Below are 23954 nucleotides of genomic sequence, written 5' to 3' on the forward strand. Positions count from 1 at the left end.
TCGAAGGAATGAACCGAATCTCACCCTTTATGGGAGTCTCACTGGTTGAACTGCACTTGGGAGGTTCCATCACACTTTGATTACCAACAAATCGGGCTGTACTCTGCTGTCTCACTGAAATGGAATGTACTACTTCCCAAGGGAAGCAGCACAGGAGCTCCTTACCCAACGGGGTCTGGGTAGGAGGTTTCACTTCACAACCAATCAGAATTTTAAATCCCCGCCAACTTTCTACTGCATGTCATTCCCCAAGTAAACTCGCCGGGAACATGCAGTGCTCGCTACAGAGAATTAACTGAATGTCATTGTACTTTCTATTTAATTTTTAGGTATTTGAGCCGGGCACATAAAAAGACCCAAAGAGTATGCAGAGGTGTCTGGAAAGCAAAGACTACTCAGAACAAGAACGTTAACAGAGAAGAACAAAAGTCACTATTTTCCATTTACACTTATACCAAGAGGAACTTTCTTCTTACCCCTGGCTGTTTCATTTTCTGAATGGCAAACTTGAGCAGGTAGGATAACTGTTCGATGGTGAGCATGGTCATGGCTTTACTCTGAGTCTCGATGCATTCTGCTACTGTAATCTTCTACAAGTCAAAATCACACAAATTTCAGTTAGAAGAAAGTTATTATCCCTGTACAAAGTTCCCTTTCCTCCTACTTTTCAAACCAGCTCATAATAAAGTCTCTCCCATTCAAACAAGACTAGTTGTTTCGCTGGAGAAAGACTCCAATCCAACTTGACCATACATTGGGTCAGTGGATAAAAATGAAGAGACCCAGTAATCCACAGATGATGACCTTATCTGGAAATGTTTTTCGCTCACAAAGATGACATAACCTGAGAAAGGAGGCGGTAAGCAGGAACCTGAAAAATCGTCAGGATTACAGCTGTGGGTTCCAAGAATGGGATGTGAAAGGAAAGACCACTAATGGTTTTAGGGTGATCTCTGCACACAATGAATCATTCGCTTAACTTGATCCTCTCAGCATTCTGGGCTACCTTTCAGGAAACTGACAGGGCATTAACTCAGTGACATCACTGATGGAAAAGGACAGTCTTCCCCGCAGAAAGAATCCAAGGGATGGTAGAGAACTAAATATAAATGTGACTTCATTCTGTCACCACGGATGTGAACCCACTCAGGACATTCTGGCAAATGACACAAGATGCATCGTCTCGCTGTCTGTCTCCATGGGAAATGTCATTCTGAAAGGGAAATTCCCATCAAAGAAGAGGCCCAGAGAAATGTCTGAAACCAGACTCTGCTATGTCAATCTGCTACCATATCCCAGAACTTCAGACTCCTTATGTAGCAACACCAAAATAGCAAAGCCTGATGATGTCAGGAAACACTCCTTAACCATCTGTGTAGGGAGAGCTGAGAGAAGTTTTCTCCAATTAATCTTGATTTAGTTTCCATCCTTCATAGCTCTGGATCCTCCAAAAAGAACTTTCGGATGTGTCTGGTTGGTTGTCGAGGAAAAGGGCAACACAGGAGTGGCTCAGAGGCTGCAAACAGTACACGACACACGTCCCTAACTGCTTAGCTTCCCGAGCCTGAGACAGCTAGCCAGGTGCCTGCACTGCCAATGCACACTTGGAAGACATTTGAGGCCTTAAACCTTAGACACGGAACACCTGTTTGTCTGAACTGCTGTTCGCTTCTAGGTAGCTATCCACGGCAACCACTTTCACCTCTGCTCCATCCTCTGCTCCATCCCTGATCCTTTCCCTCCCGGCCAGCAGTGCCCGGTTCCCATGAAATAAACTGAAATTGCCAGAGAGGCATTTTCAAGATTTTTTTGCATGAAGACAGGTCCGGTGCTGAACAATGAGGCCAAGGACAGAATCAGCAGAAGGCTGTAGGGCAAGGTCCTTCTGCTTGATAATAAAGGGTTGTAAAGAGAAACACTCCTCCTCATAGAAGGATTTTTGTCTAGGCACAAGTGATAAGAACCCCAGCAGCCACCTTATGGCCAAGGGGTGTGGGAGGGGACACACATTGCCTCCACAATGAAACAGAAAGGGTCGGGCTGTGCACAAACTCTGGCTTGGCCCTGCCTCTCGGTTCTTTCTTCACAGGAGAATAAATCCCTACTGTTCCCACCACAACCCTCAAGAGCTGTACTTGCAGCGGCAAAAGCCACTGTCGTTTCTGCAAAATTACTCAACAAGTGGGAAAGTTGGGTCAAGACCAAAGGAAACTGAGGAAGGCTCCATGGACCACACCAACAGTAGTGGAATCAGGCGAAACTCTGCAACCAGAGGGCATCGCTGAGCAAAGGGGCGCCTATCCATCTCTCCTTCGAGTATCCCAGAGCACTGGCGGCCATCTTCCTCAATTTTAGGGGCAGAACACCATTAAAATGTCATCATATCGATGTGATGTCTCCTCTCTTTTCATGAAGTTCTTATTTTTCTCCTTTCCCAACACAAAAGCAGCACCGAAGACACCATCTTAGAGCCTGCTTCCTTTCCTCACGAAAGACATCAAGGAGAACGTTCCATTTCGTACACAAAAAGCTTCCTTGTGTGAGACCCAGTTCTAACAGACCTTCGAATCCAAGTGCCATTCCCCATTAAATGACCGCGCAGATGACATCATTTGCAGCATCGTGCAAAAGCGTCGTCACTGGAAGTCACCAAGAATGGAAGATGCCTCAGAATTGTGGAAACGGGAATAATTGTTTTAATAAAGGAAAATGGTCAGGCTTTCCTACAAAAGACACACGTTCTTCATCAAGCCAGCGTGGTTCTACTCAGGCTGTGCCTGCTGCCTCCTGGCTGGAAGGTGGCAGAGCGTGCTTCTCAAGTCTTCCTGAGGCGATCCTGGTCCGCTTCACCTGACACGGAAACACCTTCCCCCGCTTTACTCCCAATTCCTCCTCTCCAATTCATTTTATTTGGTTTTGGTCCTCTTCTCCTGAATAGCAGGTCACGCATATCCCTTTCTGTTCAAGGCCTGGTCCCTAGTGCCTCCGGGGCACTTGAGAAACGGTTGTAGCATGAATGCAAGCATCAGATGATGAACACACGAAGCAACCAACCCAAGCTGGTCTTCTCAGCCCAGCTCCCACCGATGATTCAACGGTGCAAGCAGGAGACAGCATCCAAGAAGAGGAAACCCAGCATGCGATCGTCTCAGAATACGTGAACGGTTAACAGCTCTTAAGCGGACTTCTGAAATGTTCGTTACAGCAGAATCAGAGAAGGCTGCAGATCCCAGAGTGATCCAAAGACCCAGGAAGAAAGAGAACCAACACTCAGTCCAACGGCCTTTGTGAGAGCAGCGACGCTCAGGCCCCCGCCAAAGCTGGTCCCAAAAGGGGGTGACCAGGATAGAGCAAGTGGAGGGCAAGAAATGCCTTCTTTTTCCCCCAAATCTGGATTATTCGAAAAATTTAAAATGAAAGGAAGAAAGAGAAAGGAAAGGAAATGAAGCAGATAATGCATTCATTCGTCAGGAACTAACCTCACATTCAGGACAAAACCAGTCCCCCTCTGGTTCCGATGTCAGTCTCAGACACTTAGCGTGATAAACCCGGGGACAGAGCTCACAGCAAAGGACTTGGCCTTCCCGGTGACAAACCCAGCAGTAGAAATCATTCCGTCCATCCTGCGGTACAACATCAACAGGGTCTGTGGTGAGTGGCTGCTTCATATAGTAAAACGGACCATGTCTTAGTTCTGACTGAAATGTAGGCAAGAAAGACAAGTTTGGTTTCAAAACAAATGTGCATTCTCAAAAGGAATTTGAACAAATACATCAATAACAACAAAAGAACATCACAGCATTCCACACATCCCTTAACAAGCTAGCTTGGGTTACTCTACTAAATACACAGTCTAGAGGTCATTACATACTACACATTTTTATTTCCTCTCCCTCTATTTTCAGAACCTATGGATTGAAAAGCTGGTGTCTAAGATTTCAGAGGCTGCACCAGCAGAATAATACAATGGCTATAACCCAGGCATACCCAGGTTCAAATTTTAGCTCTACCAGCTGCATGACCCTGGGCAAATCTCCACCTCTCAGCTTCAACGTTCTCATCTGTAAAATGGGGATGATAATACCTAACACCGTGGTATTTGGGTTGGGAGTCGATGGGATGATAGAACATATGCATTGAACACAGTGCTGCCATTACTGATAGACCAACAAATGAAGCCAAAACAAAGCCAACAAAACTATGGGAATTCACCCCAGGATTATTTCAACAGGCTCTTGGAGAATAAGTCAATTGGATTTGAGTCACACCCCTCCCCCCACCAAAAAAAAGCATTTTTTTTTTTTTTACTTTACACCCAACGCATAAAGTATCTGAGACAACCAGAGGCTTCCTGAAGCCATAATCTTCAACAAGATAGGTCCTCATATTTGCAGAGGTGCTAGATCTCCTATTCAGAATCACCAATAGCAGAAAGATGACAGAAGTGCCCAATTCATGGGAAGCAAAACCCCTTCCTGCTCCAGAATATCAAGAAAAATGTTTCCCTAATGATACATTATAGAATCCAGCAAACCCACATTCCGAACGCCTAAGATCACTCAAAAGAAAATCATCAGGAAAATACCTACTGGAAATCAGTAACAAATAGAAGATTTAAGAAGTACTCTTAAAAAATTCTGGGACTGCCTGGGTGGCTCAGTTGGTTATGCGTCTGCCTTCGGCTCAGGTCATAATCCCAGCCTTCTGGGTCTCTGCTCAGCAGGGAGTCTGCTTCTCCCTCTGCCTCTCCCCCCCTGGCTTGTGCTCTATCTCGCTCACTCTCTCTCTCAAATAAATAAAATCTAAAAAAGGAAAGGAAAGTGGGGAAGGAAAGGAAAGGAAAAGGAAAGAAAGTATTAATTCTGAGGCTGAGGGCAGGCACCTGGGTAGCTCCGTCGGTTAAGGATCCCACTCTTCATTTCAGCTCAGGTCATGATCCCAGCATCATGGGATCGAGCCCAGCACTGGGCTCCACACTCGGCGTGGAGTCTGCTTGAGATTCTCTCTCCTACTCCTTCTGCCCCTCCGTCTCTCTCAAATATATAAAATAAATATTTTTTTTTTTTTTTTTAAAGAAAAGAGGGATGCCTGGATAGCTCAGTCAGGTAAGCCACTGCCTTCAACTCGGGTCATGATCCCAGGGTCCTGGGATCGAGTTCCGTATCAGTCTCTTTGTCCAGCAGGGAGGCTGCTTCTCTCTCTGCCTCTGCGTGCCACTCTGCCTGCTTGTGCTCTCTCTCTGACAAATAAATAAAATCTTTAAAAAAAAAAAAAAAACTTAAAAAAAAAATAAAATAAACTCTGGGAACAAGTGAGTGGCTTGGCCAGTTAAGCATATAATTCTTGATCTCAGCTCAGGTCTCTATCTCTGGGTTTTGAGTTCAAGACTCACACTGTGCAACTTTAAGAAAGTTACTCAACCCTCTCTGAGCTTGATTCCATGGATAATGGCTCCGGCACAACCACAGGACCTATCTTTGGACAGTAAGCCTTTCTTCCTGTCCTGTCCTTCAGCAAAACATTACCGTTTCCGCCTTAAAGATCTCATATGTTGGTTACAGCTGCCTCATTTCTGTTGACACTACGAATGGGATCTTTCTCTATTCCATTTTCTAAGTAGTCATTGTTGGTACCTAGAAATGTGGTTAGACTTTTTAAGCCTGACCTCCGGTATATACAGCTCTAACATCTTATGGATTAAAAAGACCTGCTCTAAGCAACATCGGTTTTGTCTGTTCTTCTCTAGTATTTTTACACTCCTTTTCTTTTCTCTTTTATTTTAATGGGGCCCTTATTTTATCCTGGGGCACCCCCCCCCCAAGGATAATGGGAAAGAATGGTCAAGATTACAAGCAATCATGTCTTGTTCCTGATTTTTATTATTAGGTTTTAAGGTTCTCGAAATGCTTGCTATTTCTACACTCCTTTTTATCACGCCTCCCAGATGCTTCCTTAGCAGATCCTTGTTAATCCATCGTTCAGAGTCTCCCTACTCTCATTTCTACTAGGAAAACAACAGAGACTTTTTTTTTTTTCGTTTTTTAAAGATTTTATTTATTTGACAGAGAGAGCACAAGCAGGCAGAGCGGCAGGCAGGGGGTGGGGGAGAAGCAGGCTCTCCACTGAGCAGGGAGCCTGATGCGGGGCTGCATCCTGGGATCATGACCTGAGCGGAAGGCAGACACTTAACTGACTGAGCCACCCAGGCGCCCCACAACTAAGACTTTTAAGGGCAACTGCCTAATTCCTGAGCCCAGTTATTTCCCTGGTTCAGTTCAGATACAGGCTCTATACTTGGGTTTCCAGGGAGTAACACCATTACAATTTTCTCCCCAAGTGTTCAACATACTCTCATACATTCTCTTCATTTTATCCAGACAACTCCCCAGAAAGGGACTCAGGATAGACACTACTGGTCTCACTTGACAGATGACAACACTAGGTTATAACAACCCAACCTTTCCTCGCCCTGATGCCCTATGTAAGACAATGTGAGGTGAGGAGAGACCCTCATGATGACATGATCCTCTCAGAGAACATTCTCTGTAGGTCAAAATAACTTCTTTCACACAAAGAGCTGTGAGGGGGGGTGGAGGAATCTGAAAATTAGAAAAACAACTAGAAATACCACAGAAGGGGACATAAAAGGAGAACATGGCAGGGGGCAGAGAGGGGGCTCTGACCTTCACACTACTGTTGTTCAGGGCAGAAAATTCTTTGAGGGACGGGGCCATCTTGCGCACTACAGCAATGTGTGGCAGCATCTGTAGCTAGATGCCCGGAGTGTCCCTCCATCCACACAACTATGATGATCAAAAATGTCTCCAGGGGCGCCTGGGTGGCTCAGTGGGTTAAGTCGCCACCTTCAGCTTGGGTCGTGATCTCAGGGTCCTGGGATGGAGCCCCGCGTTGGGATCTCTGCTTGGGAGGGAGTCTGCTTCCCCTTCTCTCTCTGCCTGCCTCTCTGCCTACTTGTGATCTCTCTCTGTATCAAAAAAATAAATAAGATCTTTAAAACAAAACAAACAAACCAAAAAAAAAAAAAAAAAAAAGTCTTCAGATATTGCCAAATGTCCGTAGGGAGCAAAACTGCCCTTGGTTGAGAACCACCGATATTCAGGGTCCCCTCTCTGCCTAGGAAATTCTTGGTGCATTTGGGGCAGAAGAAAAGGTTGAAGGGGGGTTTTAAGGAGGGGAGCAGGAAGACGACCAAGAGGAGGTCAAGAAAGAAGAGGGAGGCGAGGTGTGGAAGGAAGAGGAGGAGATCCTCAAACGGAAAGAGAATTCTCCACATGTCAAGCAAGCAGGATCTATTTCTAACCTGAGTGAGGTCTTCCAGAATACTTTCGTGGCTTTTGCAACAATGCAGTAAGCCATAGTTCATTGCCTGACTTCCTTTCAGCAAGTTAATAATAGGACAGGAAGAGCCGATCTAAACAAAACTGGAAGAATCGAACAGGCCAGCCAATCTCCCTGACTGGCAACCCAGGTCCCTCCTGCCACGTCTGCCGTTAAACCCCGCCCCCCCTTGTCCTTGCCCTCACCCCACACCTGGTGGGAGTGGGTACTCCTGGTGGGAAGTCCTGAGGGGTGCGTGCCAGGCTGCCCCAAACCCTCCTCAGGATGTTCCCTCCTTTTTTTTTTAAAGATTTTATTTATTTATTTGACAGAGAGATCACAAGTAGGCAGAGAGGCAGGCAGAGAGAGAGGAAGGGAAGCAGGCTCCCTGCTGAACAGAGAGCCCCCCAATGTGGGACTCAAGAAAGAGGGAACAGGCACTCCTGTTCCCTCTTTCTTGAAGCAACATTGCTGTGGCTCAGAACCAGCCGCCTGGTAACGTCCACATCCATCAGAGATCTGCCTCATGGGCCGCTTGCATTTCCTGCTCCATAAAAATAGTCCGATAACAAATATGGGACATTTAAAAAGGGAAAAACCTGGAGTGCCTGGATGGCTCAGTGGGTTAAAGCCTCTGCCTTTAGCTCAGGTCATGATCTCAGGATCCTGGGATCGAGCCCTATGTGGAGCTCCCTGCCCAGCAGGAAGTCTGCTTCTCCCTCTCTCCGCCTAGGTTCTCTCTTCGTGTGACTCTTAACTAAGTAAAGAAAATCTTTATAAACAACAAAAAAAAAGAGGCAAATAGCTGAAGGCTTTGCAGGTCATGTGGTCTCTATTACAAGGACTCAAGTCGGCCACAGTAGCAAAAGAGCAACCACAGACAATATGTAAATGAAAGAATGTGGCTATGTGCCAATAAAACTTTATTTTCAAAACCAGGCTCTGGCGGCATCTGGCTCACAGGCTGTAGTCAGCTGACACCTGGTCTGCGTAAAGCAGAGACCGGGTCCTCTGGTGGGGGTGAGCACGGGGTGCATGTGGGAGACAAGGGAGGACCACAAGCTCAAATTCTTACATGGACCACAGAGGTAACACACATGAAATGAAAACGGTCCTGGTTCCAGCCTTTGTTCTTCTCCACTTAAAGCACCAACGCTGCAAAATATGTCTCTGCTCTAAGAAAAACTGCCCAGCCCTGCAGTGTGAGCAATGTCGCTGGCATTTAGCCGGGACGTTGGCGAGACAACAGGGAGCAGCAGAACTCGGGCCCATCTTAAGGGGCAGCCCCCGCTCAGCTCCAGTGATGGAGACAGCGAGGCGAACACACACCCCCAGTGCGGCCAGAGCTCAGGAAGAAGCCAGCAAGCCTAGACCCCCCTCAGCTGTCCCCCCTGTTAATACACTACCCCAGCCCAACAAGGAACTTGTGAGTATTTTTTAGTTGTTAAGACAATGCACGGGCCTGACAAGTAAGACCTAGCTCACCCACTTATCTAGCTCATCCTATACTCAAAGGCAGTGAGGGGAAGCCCCATCATTCCTTTTCCCTCTTTGATCAAAAGTATACCAATGGCCACCCAATCTGTTAACAGATTCTCAAGCCTTTAATGATGGGAAGGAGGGGTAAAACCTTTCAGAAGGGAATCTTCCTAGTCAAATGTCCCAAGAACCAAAAATTAGAGTGGCTATTTTGCAGTGAAGGTCCTAAAGTCATTCGCAGAAAGCTACTTCTTCGGACATCTACCGCAGGGTATCTGGCAACCTGATCCTCCACAAAACGCCAGGAGTGTCCTTCCAGGCTTTAGGCTGTCCCTCCCCAGCCCGATCCCAAGAAAAAGCACCTCCAAGCTTTCAAACCTTTCCTACAGAGTGAAACCACTAGACCAAAAGGCTATTTAAAACTAACTGTAGGGGTGCCTGGGTGGCTCAGTGGGTTAAAGCCTCTGCTTTCAGCTCAGGTCATGATCCCAGGGTCCTGGGATCAAGCCCCACATTGGGCTCTCTGCTCAGCGGGGAGCCTGCTTCCTTTCCTCCTTTCTCTCTCTGCCTACTTGTGATCTGTCTGTCAAATAAATAAATAAAATGTTTAAAAAAAAAAAAAAGGTAATTGTAGGGGCTCCTGGTGGCTCAGTCGGTTAAGCATCTGCCTTCGGCTCAGGTCATGATATCAGGGGTCCCGGGATGGAGTCCCGCATCAAGGGAGTCTGCTTTTCCCTCTCCCGCTGCCCCTCCCCACCCCCCCACTTGCACATACATGCTCTCTCTCTCTCAAATATATAAATAAAATCTTTTTCAAAAAAATTATAGGGCAGGCGTCTGGGTGGCTCAGTGGGTTGGGCCTCTGTCTTTGGCTCAGGTCATGATCTCAGGGTCCTGAGATCGGGCCCCGCATCGGGCTCTCCTCTCAGCAGGGAGCCTGCTTCCACCTCTCTCTCTGCCTGCCTGTGATCTCTGCCTGTCAAATAAATTAATAAAATTTTTTTAAAAAATTAATTACAGGGGCATGTGGGTGGCCCCATCAGTTGGATATCAGCCTTTGTCTTGGGTCATAATCCCAGGGTCCTGGTACTGAGCCCTGCATCAGGCTTCCTGCTTGGCGAGAAGCGTGTTCTCCTTCTCCCTATCTGCTACTCCCCCTGCTTGCTGTCGCTCTCTCTGTCCAATAAATAAATGAAATCTTTAAAATAATAATAGTAATTATAAGCCTTAAATACTTGTTTTTCCAAAAAACAAAGTGTGTTTTAAGGTTCCTCTTACAACTCCCCTAAAAATTACTGAATTCCTAATATATGAAAAATGGATGAAATAAGGTCCAACCTTAAAAATTCAACTCCTGGAGGCACCTGGGCGGCTCAATGGGTTAAAGCCTCTCCCTTCAGCTCAGGTCATGATCCCAGGGTCCTGAGATCAAGCCCCGCATCGGGCTCTCTGCTCAGCTGGGAGCCTACTTTCCCCACCCCCCACCCCACCCCACCCCCCCGTCTCTCTCTGCCTACTTGTGATCTCTGTCTGTCAAATAAATAAATAAAATCTTAAAAAAAAAAAAAAATTCAACCCCTATCTCCATTTGGTAATAAAAAAGTCTACCAAAAAAAAGGAAAAATGGGGGGGGGGTTGCTTGTTTTTATAAGCCAAGAAAAGCTTTATCCCCTTTTTTTTTTTTTAAGACTTTATTTATTTATTTATTTGACAGAGAGAGATCACAAGTAGGCAGAGAGGCAGGCAGAGAGAGGAGGAAGCAGGCTCCCTGCTGAGCAGAGAGCCCGATGCGGGACTCGATCCCAGGACCATGAGATCATGACCTGAGCCGAAGGCAGCGGCTTAACCCACTGAGCCACCCAGGCGTCCAGCTTTATCCCTTTTTTGAACACAAAAAATAAATTAAAGAAAATGAGAAGAGGAGGGAAGCATATTGATATACGCCGAAATTCAAAGGCACCTGAATGCCTGAAAGAGCCGGAATCAGTAGGAATAAGCAAAGCAAACAGAGTTTGACAATGGGGAGGGTTGGGGAAGGTGGAAAACTAGAACACCCGGTGTCTAACGGGCAGGCTCAGCAAAAGAAATGAAATCTTGCCATTTGCAAAAACATGGATGGAACTAGAGGGTATTAGGCTGAGCGAAATTAAGTCAATCAGGTAAAGACAATTATCATATGATCTCCCTGATATGAGGAATTTGAGGGGGGCGGTGTTAGGGAAGGAAATCTTGAAACAAGATGGGATTGGGAGGGAGACAAACCAGAAGAAACTCTTAATCTCAAGAAACAAACAGAGGGTTGCTGGGGGTTGGGGGCTAGGGAGAGGGTGACTGGGTTATGGACACTGGGGAGGTTATGTGCTACAGTGCTATGAAATGTGTAAGCCTGATGACTCACCGACCAGTACCCCTGGGGCAAATAATACATTATATGTTAGTAAAAATAATTTTTAAAAATTTAAGAAAATAAAGGGGCAGGCTCTACTCCACTCCAACTATTGCTGGATTTTTCTGAGTTTCTGTAAGAACCCAAAAATATAAGTTGTTACTTGAAATCTCATGATCTTCAAATGGTGGTGAATAAGAAATTACACTACTGGTAAAACCCAGCACTTACAGACCTACAATTTGCTTTTAATTCCATAATTTAGTAATGCTATAAAATTCTAGAAGAAAGAAAGAGGAAAAGGAAAGTGTCCAGAAGAAATTTTTTTTAAGGGATTTAAGTTCCCCTTAAGGAAAAACAGACTGTTACAGGAGAGAGGCTGCTGCTACAGTGCAAATATTATGTACTAGAATGAATTATGGGGTCAAGGGTCAGGAACGTCACTTCTTTGCAGTGAAGCCCGTTTATCCTCTGCCAACTCCTGACTGTTTGGCCCCAGGGAGTTTTAGGCTGAAAAACAAACCTACAATCAGCCTTTCGATGTTTCCAGCCAAAACCCCTATTTTACAAGATAACTAAATCTCAAAGATGGGCAAGCAACTGACAGGGTCCCACACTGAGTCTCCCAGACACAGTGGGGCTAGAAAGAGCCAGATCTCTAGGACCCGAAGGCATTTCCCCTGTGCAACAGTCCCATAAACTCTTCTATCAATACTGAGGATGACAAATGATTGAGGAGCGTAATCATGCCCCATGTCCAGCCCCTCCCAGTCCCATCTTTTCCAAACCCAGAGTGTGCTATGTATTCACGAGAAGCAACCCCAACCCCCCCACCGTTGTGACAGCACCCACCCAACACTGGCCACTTTCTGGAAGCTGCCAGTCTGGAAGGGGACACGGACTGAAAAATGTGTCCCTGAGGTCATGAGCCTTCAGTGTTACAGAAATGGTCCTAACACATGGATGGGGACGGGAGAAGAAAATGCATGGACTCCCCAAGAAGATCCGCTTCCAGAAAGAGAGGTACAAGCCACACTCCGAAAAGTGTGATTCACGTGAGCACACACAGGGAGAGGCCAAAGGAGAAGGCTTTCTGCAAAGACCGGACACTCCGCCTCGTGCCTTCCTGGTACCTGGTAAGGGAGAGTTTGCCCAGGAAGTTAAATTATTAGCTAAGTTAAGGTTTGGGGATTATCTGTGGCCTTCCTGTCTCTTTCTCTTTTTATTTTTTTCTTTTCTTTTCTTTTTTGAAGGGAGAAAATCTCTTCTAGGATCCAGCCCAGTGTGGAGCCCGAGGCAGGGCTCAACCTCAGGCGCCTTGAGATCATGACCTGAGCCAAAAATCAAGAGTCAGATGCTCAAGCAACTGAGCCCCCAGGCACCTGTCTGTGTTGCTTAGTCTTCACTGCCAGCAGCTATGGGATGGCTTCTGGGTGACAGGGATGCGTCATCAGTGCTTCAAGCCAGACCGAAGCAGCTTCTGAGGCCGAGGAGACACCTTAACTTCTCTGAACCTCCGTGTTTTCATCTGTAAAATGGTCACAATGCAGCCCTTTCCCACGGGGTTATTACAAACAGGAGCTCAGAAAAATGCCTTAAAACAAGAAGTGGCACATGGCCAACCCACGCCTCTTAGTATTATTATCACCAGCACATTGCATGTGCTTCTCAATCCCCGAGACATTTATTCAGGACCCATTTCTTCTCTTTTAACGGGATTCCCATCTCATTAGACCTTTACTATCCGACACAGTAGCTATAAGCCACAGGCAGTCAACAAATTAAAATTAAATTAAAAATTCAGTTCCTCCAAGAAACAGACTCTTAACTAGAGAGAACAAACTGCTGGTGACCAGAGGGGAGGTGGGGGGTGGGGATGAAGTCAAGTGCACGTACTGTGAGGAGTACTGGGCGTTGCAAGGAAGTGTTGAACCACCACACTGTACGCCTGAAACTGACACTGCGCTCGATATTAACTGGAATTTAAATAAAAACTTAATTTTTTTGGTTAAAAAAAGAAAAAAGAAAGGAAAAATATAAAAATAAAAACCCAGTCCCTGGGTCACATTTGCCATCTGCAGGTGTTCAATGGCCACAGGTGGCTTGTGGCGATTACACACAACAGCACAGATCTAGAACATCTCTGTGGCTGCCGTTTCATTACTTCACACCAAGCTCGTGTGATTATTCCACTTGGGATCGAGCCTGGCTTTGTTTTTATTATTACGACTGACATGTGTCGCTCATTTCATCACCACACCCTGTGAAATCCCATTCCTCCCATTCCAGTGGCTAGGCCAACCAGGCACGAAGAGGTTAACTTGCCCACGGCCACACCGCAAAGGCAGCGCTGGCATTTCGCTATATAATTTTGAGCATGGAAATAGATTAGTGTGCAGAAATGCACCCCTCTCCCAATTCTGGACATTTAACCATTGCTAGGTTCTTCCCAGGAAAGCGACAACCTTGTTTTATTCAACCTCCGATCCCCAGGACCCACTCTGGCACACCGTAATGCACGAGATGGATGAAGGCATCCCGAGGAATTCCTACCAAAATGCTCCCAGAACCACTGGGGCATTCTGCTTCCTCCAGGGCTAGGAGATCTGATGTCGTGGACCACTAAAGCATCTACCATTTTTTTTATATCAGAAGAGTATTGAGCCTGCATCAGAGAATTTTAAAGCTAAGTCTCTTAAGATCTAAGACAGCTAATGGATGTTCCTATCTGGCTGAGAGGTGTCGGCTGCAGGTGGACAGGTTCCAGAAAAAGACTCTGATCGCCCCAGGCGTGATGCGCAGTGAGAGGAAATGGTGACCAATTACCAAAGAGGACAGTAGACAATGGGTAGAGCCAGCAGCTGCGTTACCACAGACCTAAACCTGTTATTTTACAGATGAGAAAGCTGAGACCAGGAGGGGAGAGCCTGCCTCAGCCCCATTCTACCAAAATGGCCTAGCAGGAAAAACTTTTCAGGCCACCTGGGGAAAACAGCCCTAGAGTGTTAAGTTAAGAAATCCAAGGAAAATCCCCAAATCCTATAGCACAGTATCTTCAGCTCATCTGGGTCACTGCCCTGTCCCCAAAACAGATCTGGAAAAGCCACTGGAAATTTCTACACAAACCCATTTGGGAACTGCCCTTCTTGTCTTATACAAATGACAGCTGGAGCAAGGCAGCTTGTTAAATGCCAAGAACACAGGCTGTCAGAAACACCCGGAAAGCTACAGCACTGCTCACTACCGCCTTTGTCCTGCTGGTGTGGACGCCATTCCCAGCGGCCCTTTACCTGCTCCTTATTGTTATTGTTCAGTAAGCCGGGTTTCTTTTTCTTTTTAATGGGGCTTGTGGATGTGTCCTGTGGCGAGTGGCCATTGGAAGAATGCGGAGGGCTGGGGAATTTTCTTTTCTGGGCTGTTCTCTCTGTGGAGCCAGGATCTGAAAGAGACACACAGGACCACGTATTTTAAAGCAGTCATCAGGGAGGCCGAGGCCCCCCAGGGAGAGGGTGTGTGGGACACAAGACATTCCGACCCCAGACCCAATGCCGTTGTAGTGTTCATTCGTTCATCTTCCTAGAATACACTCCCTCCATCCTTTTGGTTAACGGTCTCAAAAGTCACACACTCTTTCTTCAGTCTGCATACCATTTTTGTTAAAATTTTAATTCACTGCTATAGTAAAAAAAAAATTGAGAAACTTCACATAATCACCTAGACTTCTGGCTTTTCTTAAAACAAAACAAAACACACACAAATTGGGGCCTGCGTGGCCTTATGGTCCCAGACTGCTCTGTGTATCAACCAGTGAGCCATTTATTTAGTTGGAAATGTACTCACCATTTTGCCAAAATCCCCACCCTTCTCTACAGTGTCCCTGCTGACCGTGAGTTGTGTCACAGAGACCCTAGTACCATCCTCATCCCAAAGAAGTATTTCTCCTGTACCCATGCCTGATGGCAACAGCCAGGAAACCAGGAAGGACAGCCCAGAAAGGCCACACACTTCCAGAAATCAAAGGCTACATACTTCTTTGTGAAAGACAACAACAGTGATGGTGGTGTGCTTGTTTGGGACTTTCCTCCAAAGGGGTCAGACACAAAGGACATTCTCCTGGTTTCTCCTCTGTGATGCACCAGCCCACCAACCCTTGCCGATTCATTCCCTCCCATTTTTACTCTCCCAGCGTCTCATTTATTAAGCCCAGAGACTTCCACCAGCACCCCATCTTCACCTGCAAGGCCTTGGGTCCACTCCATGCCCTCCGGCTGTCTCATTAGCGTCGGGACGAAGTAAGGGCCCAGGGTGGTGTGCCTTACATTCTGAGAAAGAGAAGTTACAGGCACAAGGAAAGACAGCTACGCGAGAGCACAGGGGATGGGGTGGGATGTGGAATCCAGAAGGACGACTATCCCCAACGCGAAACTGACGATGTGCCTCCTCCAGTTTTAACTCACAGGCAAGCCCCAGCATGCGGGACGCGCCGTGCGTCACCAGCCTCTGCGTGTGGACAGGGGCCCCCTGGGCAGATGAACACGGCCCAGTACAGACACGTGCGAGGCCTCCTAGGGGTCTCCTTCTGCCTGAAAGACCATCTTCCAAGCAGGCTCATTAAAGGAGACCGTGAACGCCTTCGGCAAAAACTGATCCACAGGATGGAACGTTCCAGTCTCACCGGGCAACTTCAGAAAAACCCCAAACAAGTGTTCCGGGTGCTGCACTGACACACAGCCCCCTGAGGAAATGAAATGCTAACCACAGGCACCTTGAGGGAGACAGACCCCAGAGTTCGGAGGATCATACCACAAGTGGAGGCCCAGAGAGCCTGAAGGGATGGCCCCGAGGCACATGGGGAACAACCCTAGGGTGTAAGAAGGAAAATCTCCAAATGCTACAGCACAGGAGCTTCAGCTCAGTTGGGTCACTGCTCAGCAAGTTAACAGGAAAACTTCCCGAAAAGGCAGAGCCTGGACCTGGCGTTCCCCTAGAGAGAGCCTCCTCTCGCTCGTGCCCAGCAGAGGTCCTTACCCCTCTCCGCCCTCTTCCGTGAAGGCTCACTTCCTCCACCTAGAAATGCATGCTACGGATACAGTCACAGGAAGCAAAGCACCCCTAAGGTGATTCAAATGAGACACCGAGTGTTGTATCCCCATCTGGAAATAACGACCATGTCCACAACTCGAAGACTGGTCTAATAACATACCATAGGCACACACTAGAATATTTACTTCATTTCATTTTTTTACATAATCTCCTGCCCAACGTGGGGCTTGAACTCACAACCTAGATATCAAGGGCCACATGCTCTAACAACTGAGCCAGCCAGGCGCCTCCCCCCCCACAGAGTCGAAAATTCCCCAGCCATTAAGAATAAGGAGGCACCTCTATTCAAACAGATCCATGACTATCTGCGAGATTCTGCATCAGGCAAAAGAGCAGGACACACTGAGCGCCATTAAAAGACTGACACGCACACCCTCCAAAAACAACGTTAGAAATCTAACTTTGCACAAGCCTAGAACATTCCCAGATGAACACAAAACTACTACGGAGTTCTCTACTGGGACGAGCGGCTGGGTAGGGAAACATGCAGGAGAAAGGGGAGGGATCATTTTCACTGTGTACCCTTGTAAACTGTATTTATCATGAGTGTAGATGACTTTATCAAAATAAATTTAAAGTGAGGCATTTAGGAAGTTCAGGAGCATGCAAAAAGGCAGCAGGTACAAACCAAAGCCAGGAACGAGCAAATGACGGAAGGCCTGATTCAGGACAAACAATGTCACCGGATGGACAAAGCTGGGACCCACCACCATGGGCTTGGGGACTGCAGTCTGGGATTTGTTCAGCGTAGAGCTGGAAAACCCAAATAACCCTGCTCAAATGTCAGAGGATGTGTGATTAAGAAGGGTGTTTTGGTTGGGCGCCTGGGTGGCTCAGCTGCTTAAGGGTCTAACTCTTGACCTCAGCTCAGGTCTTGAGATCAAGGTCAGAAGTTCAAGCCCCATGCTGGACTCCACACTGGGTAGTGGAGCCTATTAAAAAGAATTAAAAAAAAACAAAACAAAAAAAAAACCAGAAAGGTGTTTTGGGGGCCCCAAGGAGATGCATCCCAGAAGAAATGGCACCTTGACCAGACAACACTGAAAGCAACTAACTAGGCAACACTTTTGATACTTGTTACATTTTGTTTCATTTGAGGGTAGGTATTTTATTCACGTCTTTATTTCAAAGATTTAATTATTTGAGAGAAAGAGCACGTGCGGGGTGGTGGGGGGTGACATGGGGCTTGAAGTGGGGCTCGACAAAGGGCTCCATCTCATGACCCAGAGATCATGACCTGATTCGAAGTCAAGGGTCAGATGCCCAACGGACTAAGCCACCCAGGAGCCCCTGAGGATAGATTTTTAAAGAGGAAAGGACATGAGCAAAAACATATCAGCAGAAAAGTTAAGGGCACATTCAGGACAAAAACAACTCGTGTCTTTCCATGTTTGTTAATGGAGCACACTGATTTTGGAAGGGACAGCTTTCCTCGTTGCAAGGACCACCTGGGCATCCTCCTACTCACCGCCAGCAGCGCCCCCAAACACACTGACAACGAAAGGCACCCCCACGTCCTTCCCAAGCACTCAGAGAGGGGTGGTACCGGCCTCCTGAAGAATCACTGGGCTAGAACAGGAGAACAAGGCAGATGATCCACACAGCATAGCCAACACTTAACACAGCCTTTGGGAGCCAGAAAGGACAGCAGCCCCTCCTTGAGCATCTAAGTTACCTGCCAGTAGCTGAGAACCCCCTGGGACGATGGATCCCAGGAAGCAGTCTCCACACTAGCAGCAGTGGCACCTGGGAATTTGTAAGAAATGCACATTCTCAGGCCCTACATCAGAGCTATAAATCAGAAACTCTATAGAGGAAAACCTGGCCATCTGTGGTTTAAGGAGCCCTCCAAGGAATTAGGGAGCACACTGGTTTCAGATGCTCTAGAATGTGTGTTAGGGGAAGGCATTCGAAGCTCTTTCTCACTCGTGTGGAACAGGATTCACTACTGGTAAAACCCACCTCCTCTCCTGCCCCAATGCCACCTGAGGGCTTGGCCTGGGGCTAAGGGAACAGAAGCTGGGCAAGGAGGCACAGCAGGAGAATAAAGACAGCGAACACAGGAGAAAACGCCAGGCTCCATCTACAAAATGGGAGAAGGGAAAAAGAGACCAGGCTGAACTTCTCCTGTGCAGTCCGTGAACGTGTTCCCGGGACCCACAAACCACATGCCACGGTTCTGTACAAGGAGGCAACTTCTGGTAGGCCACGCCTACTCTACCTAAGTGAGTCATCAACACTAAAGATTAAAACTACACAACCAGACGACCTTAAGGTCCCTTCTGAACTTTGAAATTCATTAATTCCAGCGGAGAGAGGGGAGAAATACACACAGAAGCAATTTGAGCCAGAGACAGCATTTTGTCCAAGCCCAGCAGGAAACCAAAGGGGAAACTGGAGTCCTGCTCAGCGAGGAGGGCTCTGACCAAAGGCTGCCCGTACAGGAGAGGACCCCAACCTTCTAATCCCAGCAAACCACAAAAACCTCAGTTCTGTTCCTGGCTACAAACACACCGACTCCCTCCAGAGCTAATGAGAGATCGGCGGCTGCGTCCAAGGGGCAAGAGTGGAACAGGACCCAAGCAAGACACATCTGTCAAAGGCAGAGGCTTTCCGCGAGGCTCTGGAGGACAAAAGCGAGAAACACCAACTGGCTTCACAGACCTTCCGAAGTCAGTATTCTGAGTTAGAAACCAGACCACTCCTAGGCCTTGGGTGGTGACAGAATGGTGGGCGTGGGCTTTGCTGTAGCCATGGCAACTAAGCCGCCTGTGTAGGACCTTTTCCAGAAAGCTGAGTCAAGTTTTTTTTCCCCCTTCTTTAATGATTTAATTCTGACGAGGATTTATTGCTAAATGCATCTCCTCTATAAACTTGGAAGGCTGACAACAGCCACCGTGGACTGAATCACCAGGGAAATGGCTCAGCCTAGATCTGAAAGTCCTTTCTGTAAGGCAGCAGGGCCTGGCGCCATTCCACTATGGGACAGGCCCACCAGCGACCCTCTCTGCCTCCTAACCCCTCTCCCTCAAAATAAGTCTGGTTCTGAAGGAGTTAACATGGGCAAGGGAGGACAGCTCCTCCAGGCAAAGGACAGAGCGGTGACTCAGGAGAACAGCTTGGCATGGAGCAGGAAACAGCAGAACTTTCCCCTCCTGTGACATTTCAGTGAAATCTTAATAATATGGGAAGGCCTACGGGGTATTAGGAACCAGGCATTTGATGAGATCCTTCTCCAACCTGTGTCTCGTGAACTGCCAGAAATAATCCCACTCAGCCCCTCCGAGATGTCCCCTGACCTAAGCGACACCGGAACTTCAAGATAACCCAGGCTTTTAGCTTTCCTGAGCCACAAGTATTAACAGCTGAGGCTTTCTCTTATTACATACAATGTAGGGGGCCTTGTTCAAAATCCCTTTGGTGTACTTCCCTCTAAGTCACTTGCCCAAGAGGACACAAGAGGCCAGGCGGCTGGGATTTGAACCCAGGTGATGGGGACTAGGAGGCTCACACAGGGCCTCACACGGAGAAGATGGCCTCCTCACACAGGGTCTATGTTTCCCAGCACACTCTCATGGGCCTTTTTCCCTCACAACTGCAGGGGGCGGCCTGGGGCTTCTTGGCAGGGTGGTTGAATTCCCCAGGAACTGCATTCACCTCGCCATGGTGGCACCACCCGGAGGCCCAGACCACAGAACGGCTGGGTGGGGGCAGGGGGCCTGCGAGGTCATTTCCGCTCCCGCGGCGCCCCTGTCCCCCCACACGGCCCCCTTCCACTCTCCATCCAGGCCTGCCAGACTGGGCCAAGGCGGCACCCCAACCCCAACCCCCACCCACATCCGGCACCTGAGTCACCGCCTTTGACATTCTCCAGAGTCTGGGAAATGACACACCATGACAGGGAATTGTCTCCTCGGGAGAGGGAAAGGGCCCCCGCTGAACTGCCAGGCGCTTCCCCAGGAGGATCAGCCCTCTGGCGTGTCTCTGTGGGCGTTAAATGTCCTTCATGATGTGGACGGAGAGCCTGCCGGGCCTGAATGAAGAGAAAGCCACTCAACAAACGGGCCTTGTGGGCCACAAAGGAAACGGACAGTCTCACACAACACAGGACAGCTGGCCACCCCACCCGGAAGTTGGACCGCACGTTCAGAGAAACCGGGTCCCAGCAGTGCAGCTCAAGGAAGCTACTTAACCTCTCTGTGCCTCTGTCCTTTGGCAGAATGGAGATCAGGGCACCTTAAGGAATTACAAAAGGATTAAATGAGTCTAGTCCCGGGAGGCTCTCAGCATAATGCCCGCAAAGAGTAGCACTCCAAGAAGGATAGATGTTTTTTTCAAACCAACAATCATCCCTCCTCCTCCTCCTCCTCTTCACCTCCTTACCCACCCCTCCCATTGCAAAAACCAGGCCTAGTCTCCTCAGAAGCGCCTGTGAAGGTCAGAGTTCTGGAAACGTGGAGACAGGACCGAGCCCAGGACATGGCTTCTCCATTTCCATCAGACTGTGAGCAGTCGGGCTGGCCTCCCGGAGCTGCGAAGGCACGGTCGGGCAGCAGAGGCCTGCGCCGGCTCGGGCTCCCGAGGGCGCGCGCAGACAGCACTCCCGGTCCCTGCCAGCCCTCTGCAGAGCCCACTGCCAGCAAGACCACTTGCCGCTCTCCCAGAAATGGCAAAGCGCAGCTCAGCTTATCATGTCAGCGTGGTGCCCAAGGACAGAGAGCAGGTACCCATGCAGGCCTCTGATCCCCAGGAACTGGAGAGCCTTCTCCAGCCAGTAAGTATATCATCATGAAAGCAGAGCCTGGAATTTCCCTCGGGCCCAGAGCAGAAATGAGAAACGGGGAGCGAAGTTACGGGGACGAGAAGGGGGCAGCGTTTTTCTTGCAGCAGATAATTCCCAAGCCACGAGGAACCCAGGAACGAAAACGAGTAATCCGTTCACTCTCGGAGTGTCTAGAACCGCACCCCCTGGAGACAGGCTACAGCCTGCCCGAGGGGCCTACACAGCCTCCTCCAGGACAGCCGGGCTTCTCCAAGGCCTCCCTGCCTGGGAATGTGAACTTCTCACCCGGACCAGGAAAAGAAGGGCTGGATGGGAATGAGGCCATGGAACAAAAGGGTCATTCTCAACATGGGGGGAACTGTCACTGTCGCAGGGATCCCGAGGACCTCGGAGGCAAAGCGAGCGAGGGGCAGGGAACCCTGGGAAGGGGTGCTTACCTGCCATTGAGAAAGCTCTGCTGCTCAGAGGCCCTCCCCTCTCTTTGAAAGAGAACTGAGGCTCTCCCACGGCAGACATTCCTGCTTCCGGATCCTCAGCAGCCTCTCCCAGGGGGAGGAGGAAGAAGCAAAGAGGACAGGCTAAGAGTCACCACTTACCAGGCCAGCCCCTGTCTTGTACGCACTAGGTGGCCCAGCGCGAGAAGGTCACCCTCACCTCTCTGCAGTGAGGCAGTCTGAGGCAGGGGACGCGCCTTCATGTCCCCAGGCTCTCGGCTCTAATTTATCACCCTCGACAGCCAGCAGCTCGGCTAAGCCCAGAGTCCTCGCGCACTCACCCAGGAGCCATTTACTGCACCGGGTGGGAATAAATGCCGCAGATCGCCATTGTCCCACTGGCTGGAGTGACAAGTCCAGAAGGGAGTGTGGTGGTTCACAATGGGAAGGTGTTTTGAGCTTTTTTTTTTTTCTTTTCCTTAATAATTATCAAATTAACTTTACTTCTCATATGCCTCTCCTAGGGGCCGAGAAAGCCATCCCCCCACTACCCGGTGTCCCTGTGTTTCTCCCTCTCCCAGTCCCCACCCCGAAAATCAGGCAGACACGGGAGTGGGGCGGGGGAAAGCACATTCACATGTTAAAGGAAAGCCTCCAAACTCAGCCGGCGGGGCTGAAATTGCCGGCCAGCCCGGGAAGAGAGGCTGATTTACAAGTGAATTCACTGTGTTGCCCTCAACAACTACAGGCAATTCCAATCACCCAGCCCCTTCTCCCCCTCCGGGGGATGAGGCCTTCTGGAAAACCCACAACATCTCAACAGCAATTTCCTGGTTCAAGAATGCCAAGCCCTTTCACACTGCACAAAGGGGGGGCGGGGGGCAGGGCCCAACCTCAGGCCAGAAACCAGTGAACCCCACCCACCCCCGCAGCAGGCCCAGGCCCAAAAGGCTGCATGCGTCCAACGTGTGTACATGTTTGAGGCCCTTAACTCTGCCAAGTCACCACAAAGAAAAGTGTGGAGTAACCGGCTGCCTTTGGCCTTTGCTACGTAGCTGGTCGCGCGGGGAGGGCTCCTCTGGTGATGCAGACCGTCTGCATTTTTTATCCAGGCTGAGCCTGGTCCCCACCCCACCCCTCACCCCCAGCGCAGCTCAGCTTCTAGAAAGCTCAGGTGATGGTGGGTGGCTTTCAGATGGCGGCAGGGAGCCGTGGCCATCGGAGAGCCAGCTCAGAAATAAAAAGGCAACTCTTGTCTGTGGCAGCTGACGTGGGCAAGTGGGCTGAGGGGAGAGAAGGGAAGTGAGGAGGCTCAGATGAAAAAAACGGGGGCGGCTGGTCACCAGGCGGCACCCAGCGCTAGCCTCGTGCAAGGGCACCTCAGGCAAAACTGGGGAAAGTGCTAAGACCCTGGGGGAAGAGGGGACAGTTAGCTCATGGTGATCCTTTGACTCAGCAAGGATTTCAGACTGAAATGCAAAAAATCGTCATGCAGCCGTGAAATGGAACGAAGAAGAAATCTCGGCTTTCTGTCCTGGCATGGAACAAACTCTAAGTGAAAAAAGGCCAGAAATAGACCCGAGTGAAAGAAACTGGGTTTGCAAAGGCCTGGAGGAACGCACCCGGAAATCAGGAGACGCTAGACTCGTCTTTTGGTTCTTTCTGACCATGGGTTGGACCACGTAAAATATGTTTACGTGGCGATGAGAGGATGGAGCTCACCCCATGCCAAGGCCCACCTCTGCATTCCCAGGCACCCAGCACATGGAAGCAGCTCAGGACATGGTCCCGGCATTCCCCAGGAGCTGCCTGGAGGAGGCCTGGGTGTTCAGAACAGCAGAGAGCAGTGGTTCTCACCAGGTCTCCCCAGGAGACCCATGGCAACGTCCGGAAACATTTCTGGTTGCCACAACAAGAGAAAGAAAGGAGTCGCTCCTCGCCTCTAGTGGGTGGGAGGCAGGGATGCCGCGGACCACCCTACCCGGCACGGGACGGCCGCCCCACGACAGAATGATCAGCCCCAGGATGTCAATAAGGGCCGGGGTTGAGAGATCCTGGTGTCAAGAAGCTTCCGCTAAGCTGTGAGTGGCCAGGCAGGTCTGACCTTGTGTAAATGCGCCACCCAAAGAGGCATCTCTACCCATTAAGAGGGAACGTAATGCCTAGTATTTTACCAGACTGCACATTTTAAACAGAAGAAAACAACGGAATCAGTGAGTCAAAAATTCGAGTCACTGAGCAACTCCCAGACATCTAGCCTAACCAGGGAACTGTAGGGAGAAGGTTCACGCCCTGGAGGGAAGGCAGAGAAAATTATAATAATATTATAATATATAATATATATTAATAATAATAGCTGACAGTTGGAGACACTGTTCTAAACACCATCAATGTATTTACTCACGGCCTGGGTTCTACCAGAGGGTAGGTA

General features: G+C 48.9%; 1 protein-coding gene across 50 annotated transcripts in view; it reads right to left on the bottom strand.

Annotated features, from left to right (window-relative positions):
• Positions 1 to 23954, bottom strand: part of ZMYND8 (zinc finger MYND-type containing 8) — a 139626-nt gene that overhangs the window by 73296 nt on the left and 42376 nt on the right. For 25 of the 50 annotated variants that reach the window (XR_014315369.1, XR_014315370.1, XM_082744799.1 and 22 more), the window contains 3 exons: positions 14494 to 14642; positions 3480 to 3698; positions 477 to 590 (listed from right to left, as the gene is read on the bottom strand). Coding sequence is in view for 47 of the 50 variants with exons in the window: in XM_082744799.1 (XP_082600925.1) it covers positions 477 to 590; positions 3480 to 3698; positions 14494 to 14642 (482 nt within the window). In the remaining 3 variants the exon portion in view is untranslated. Of the gene's footprint in view, positions 1 to 476; positions 591 to 3479; positions 3699 to 14493; positions 14643 to 15437; positions 15521 to 21526; positions 21764 to 23954 lie in introns of those variants that run through there. The other 25 variants (XR_014315371.1, XM_082744821.1, XM_082744832.1 and 22 more) reach the window with 5 other exon arrangements.

Source organism: Mustela nivalis, assembly GCF_964662115.1.
Source record: "Mustela nivalis genome assembly, chromosome: 8".
Taxonomy (NCBI): domain Eukaryota; kingdom Metazoa; phylum Chordata; class Mammalia; order Carnivora; family Mustelidae; genus Mustela; species Mustela nivalis.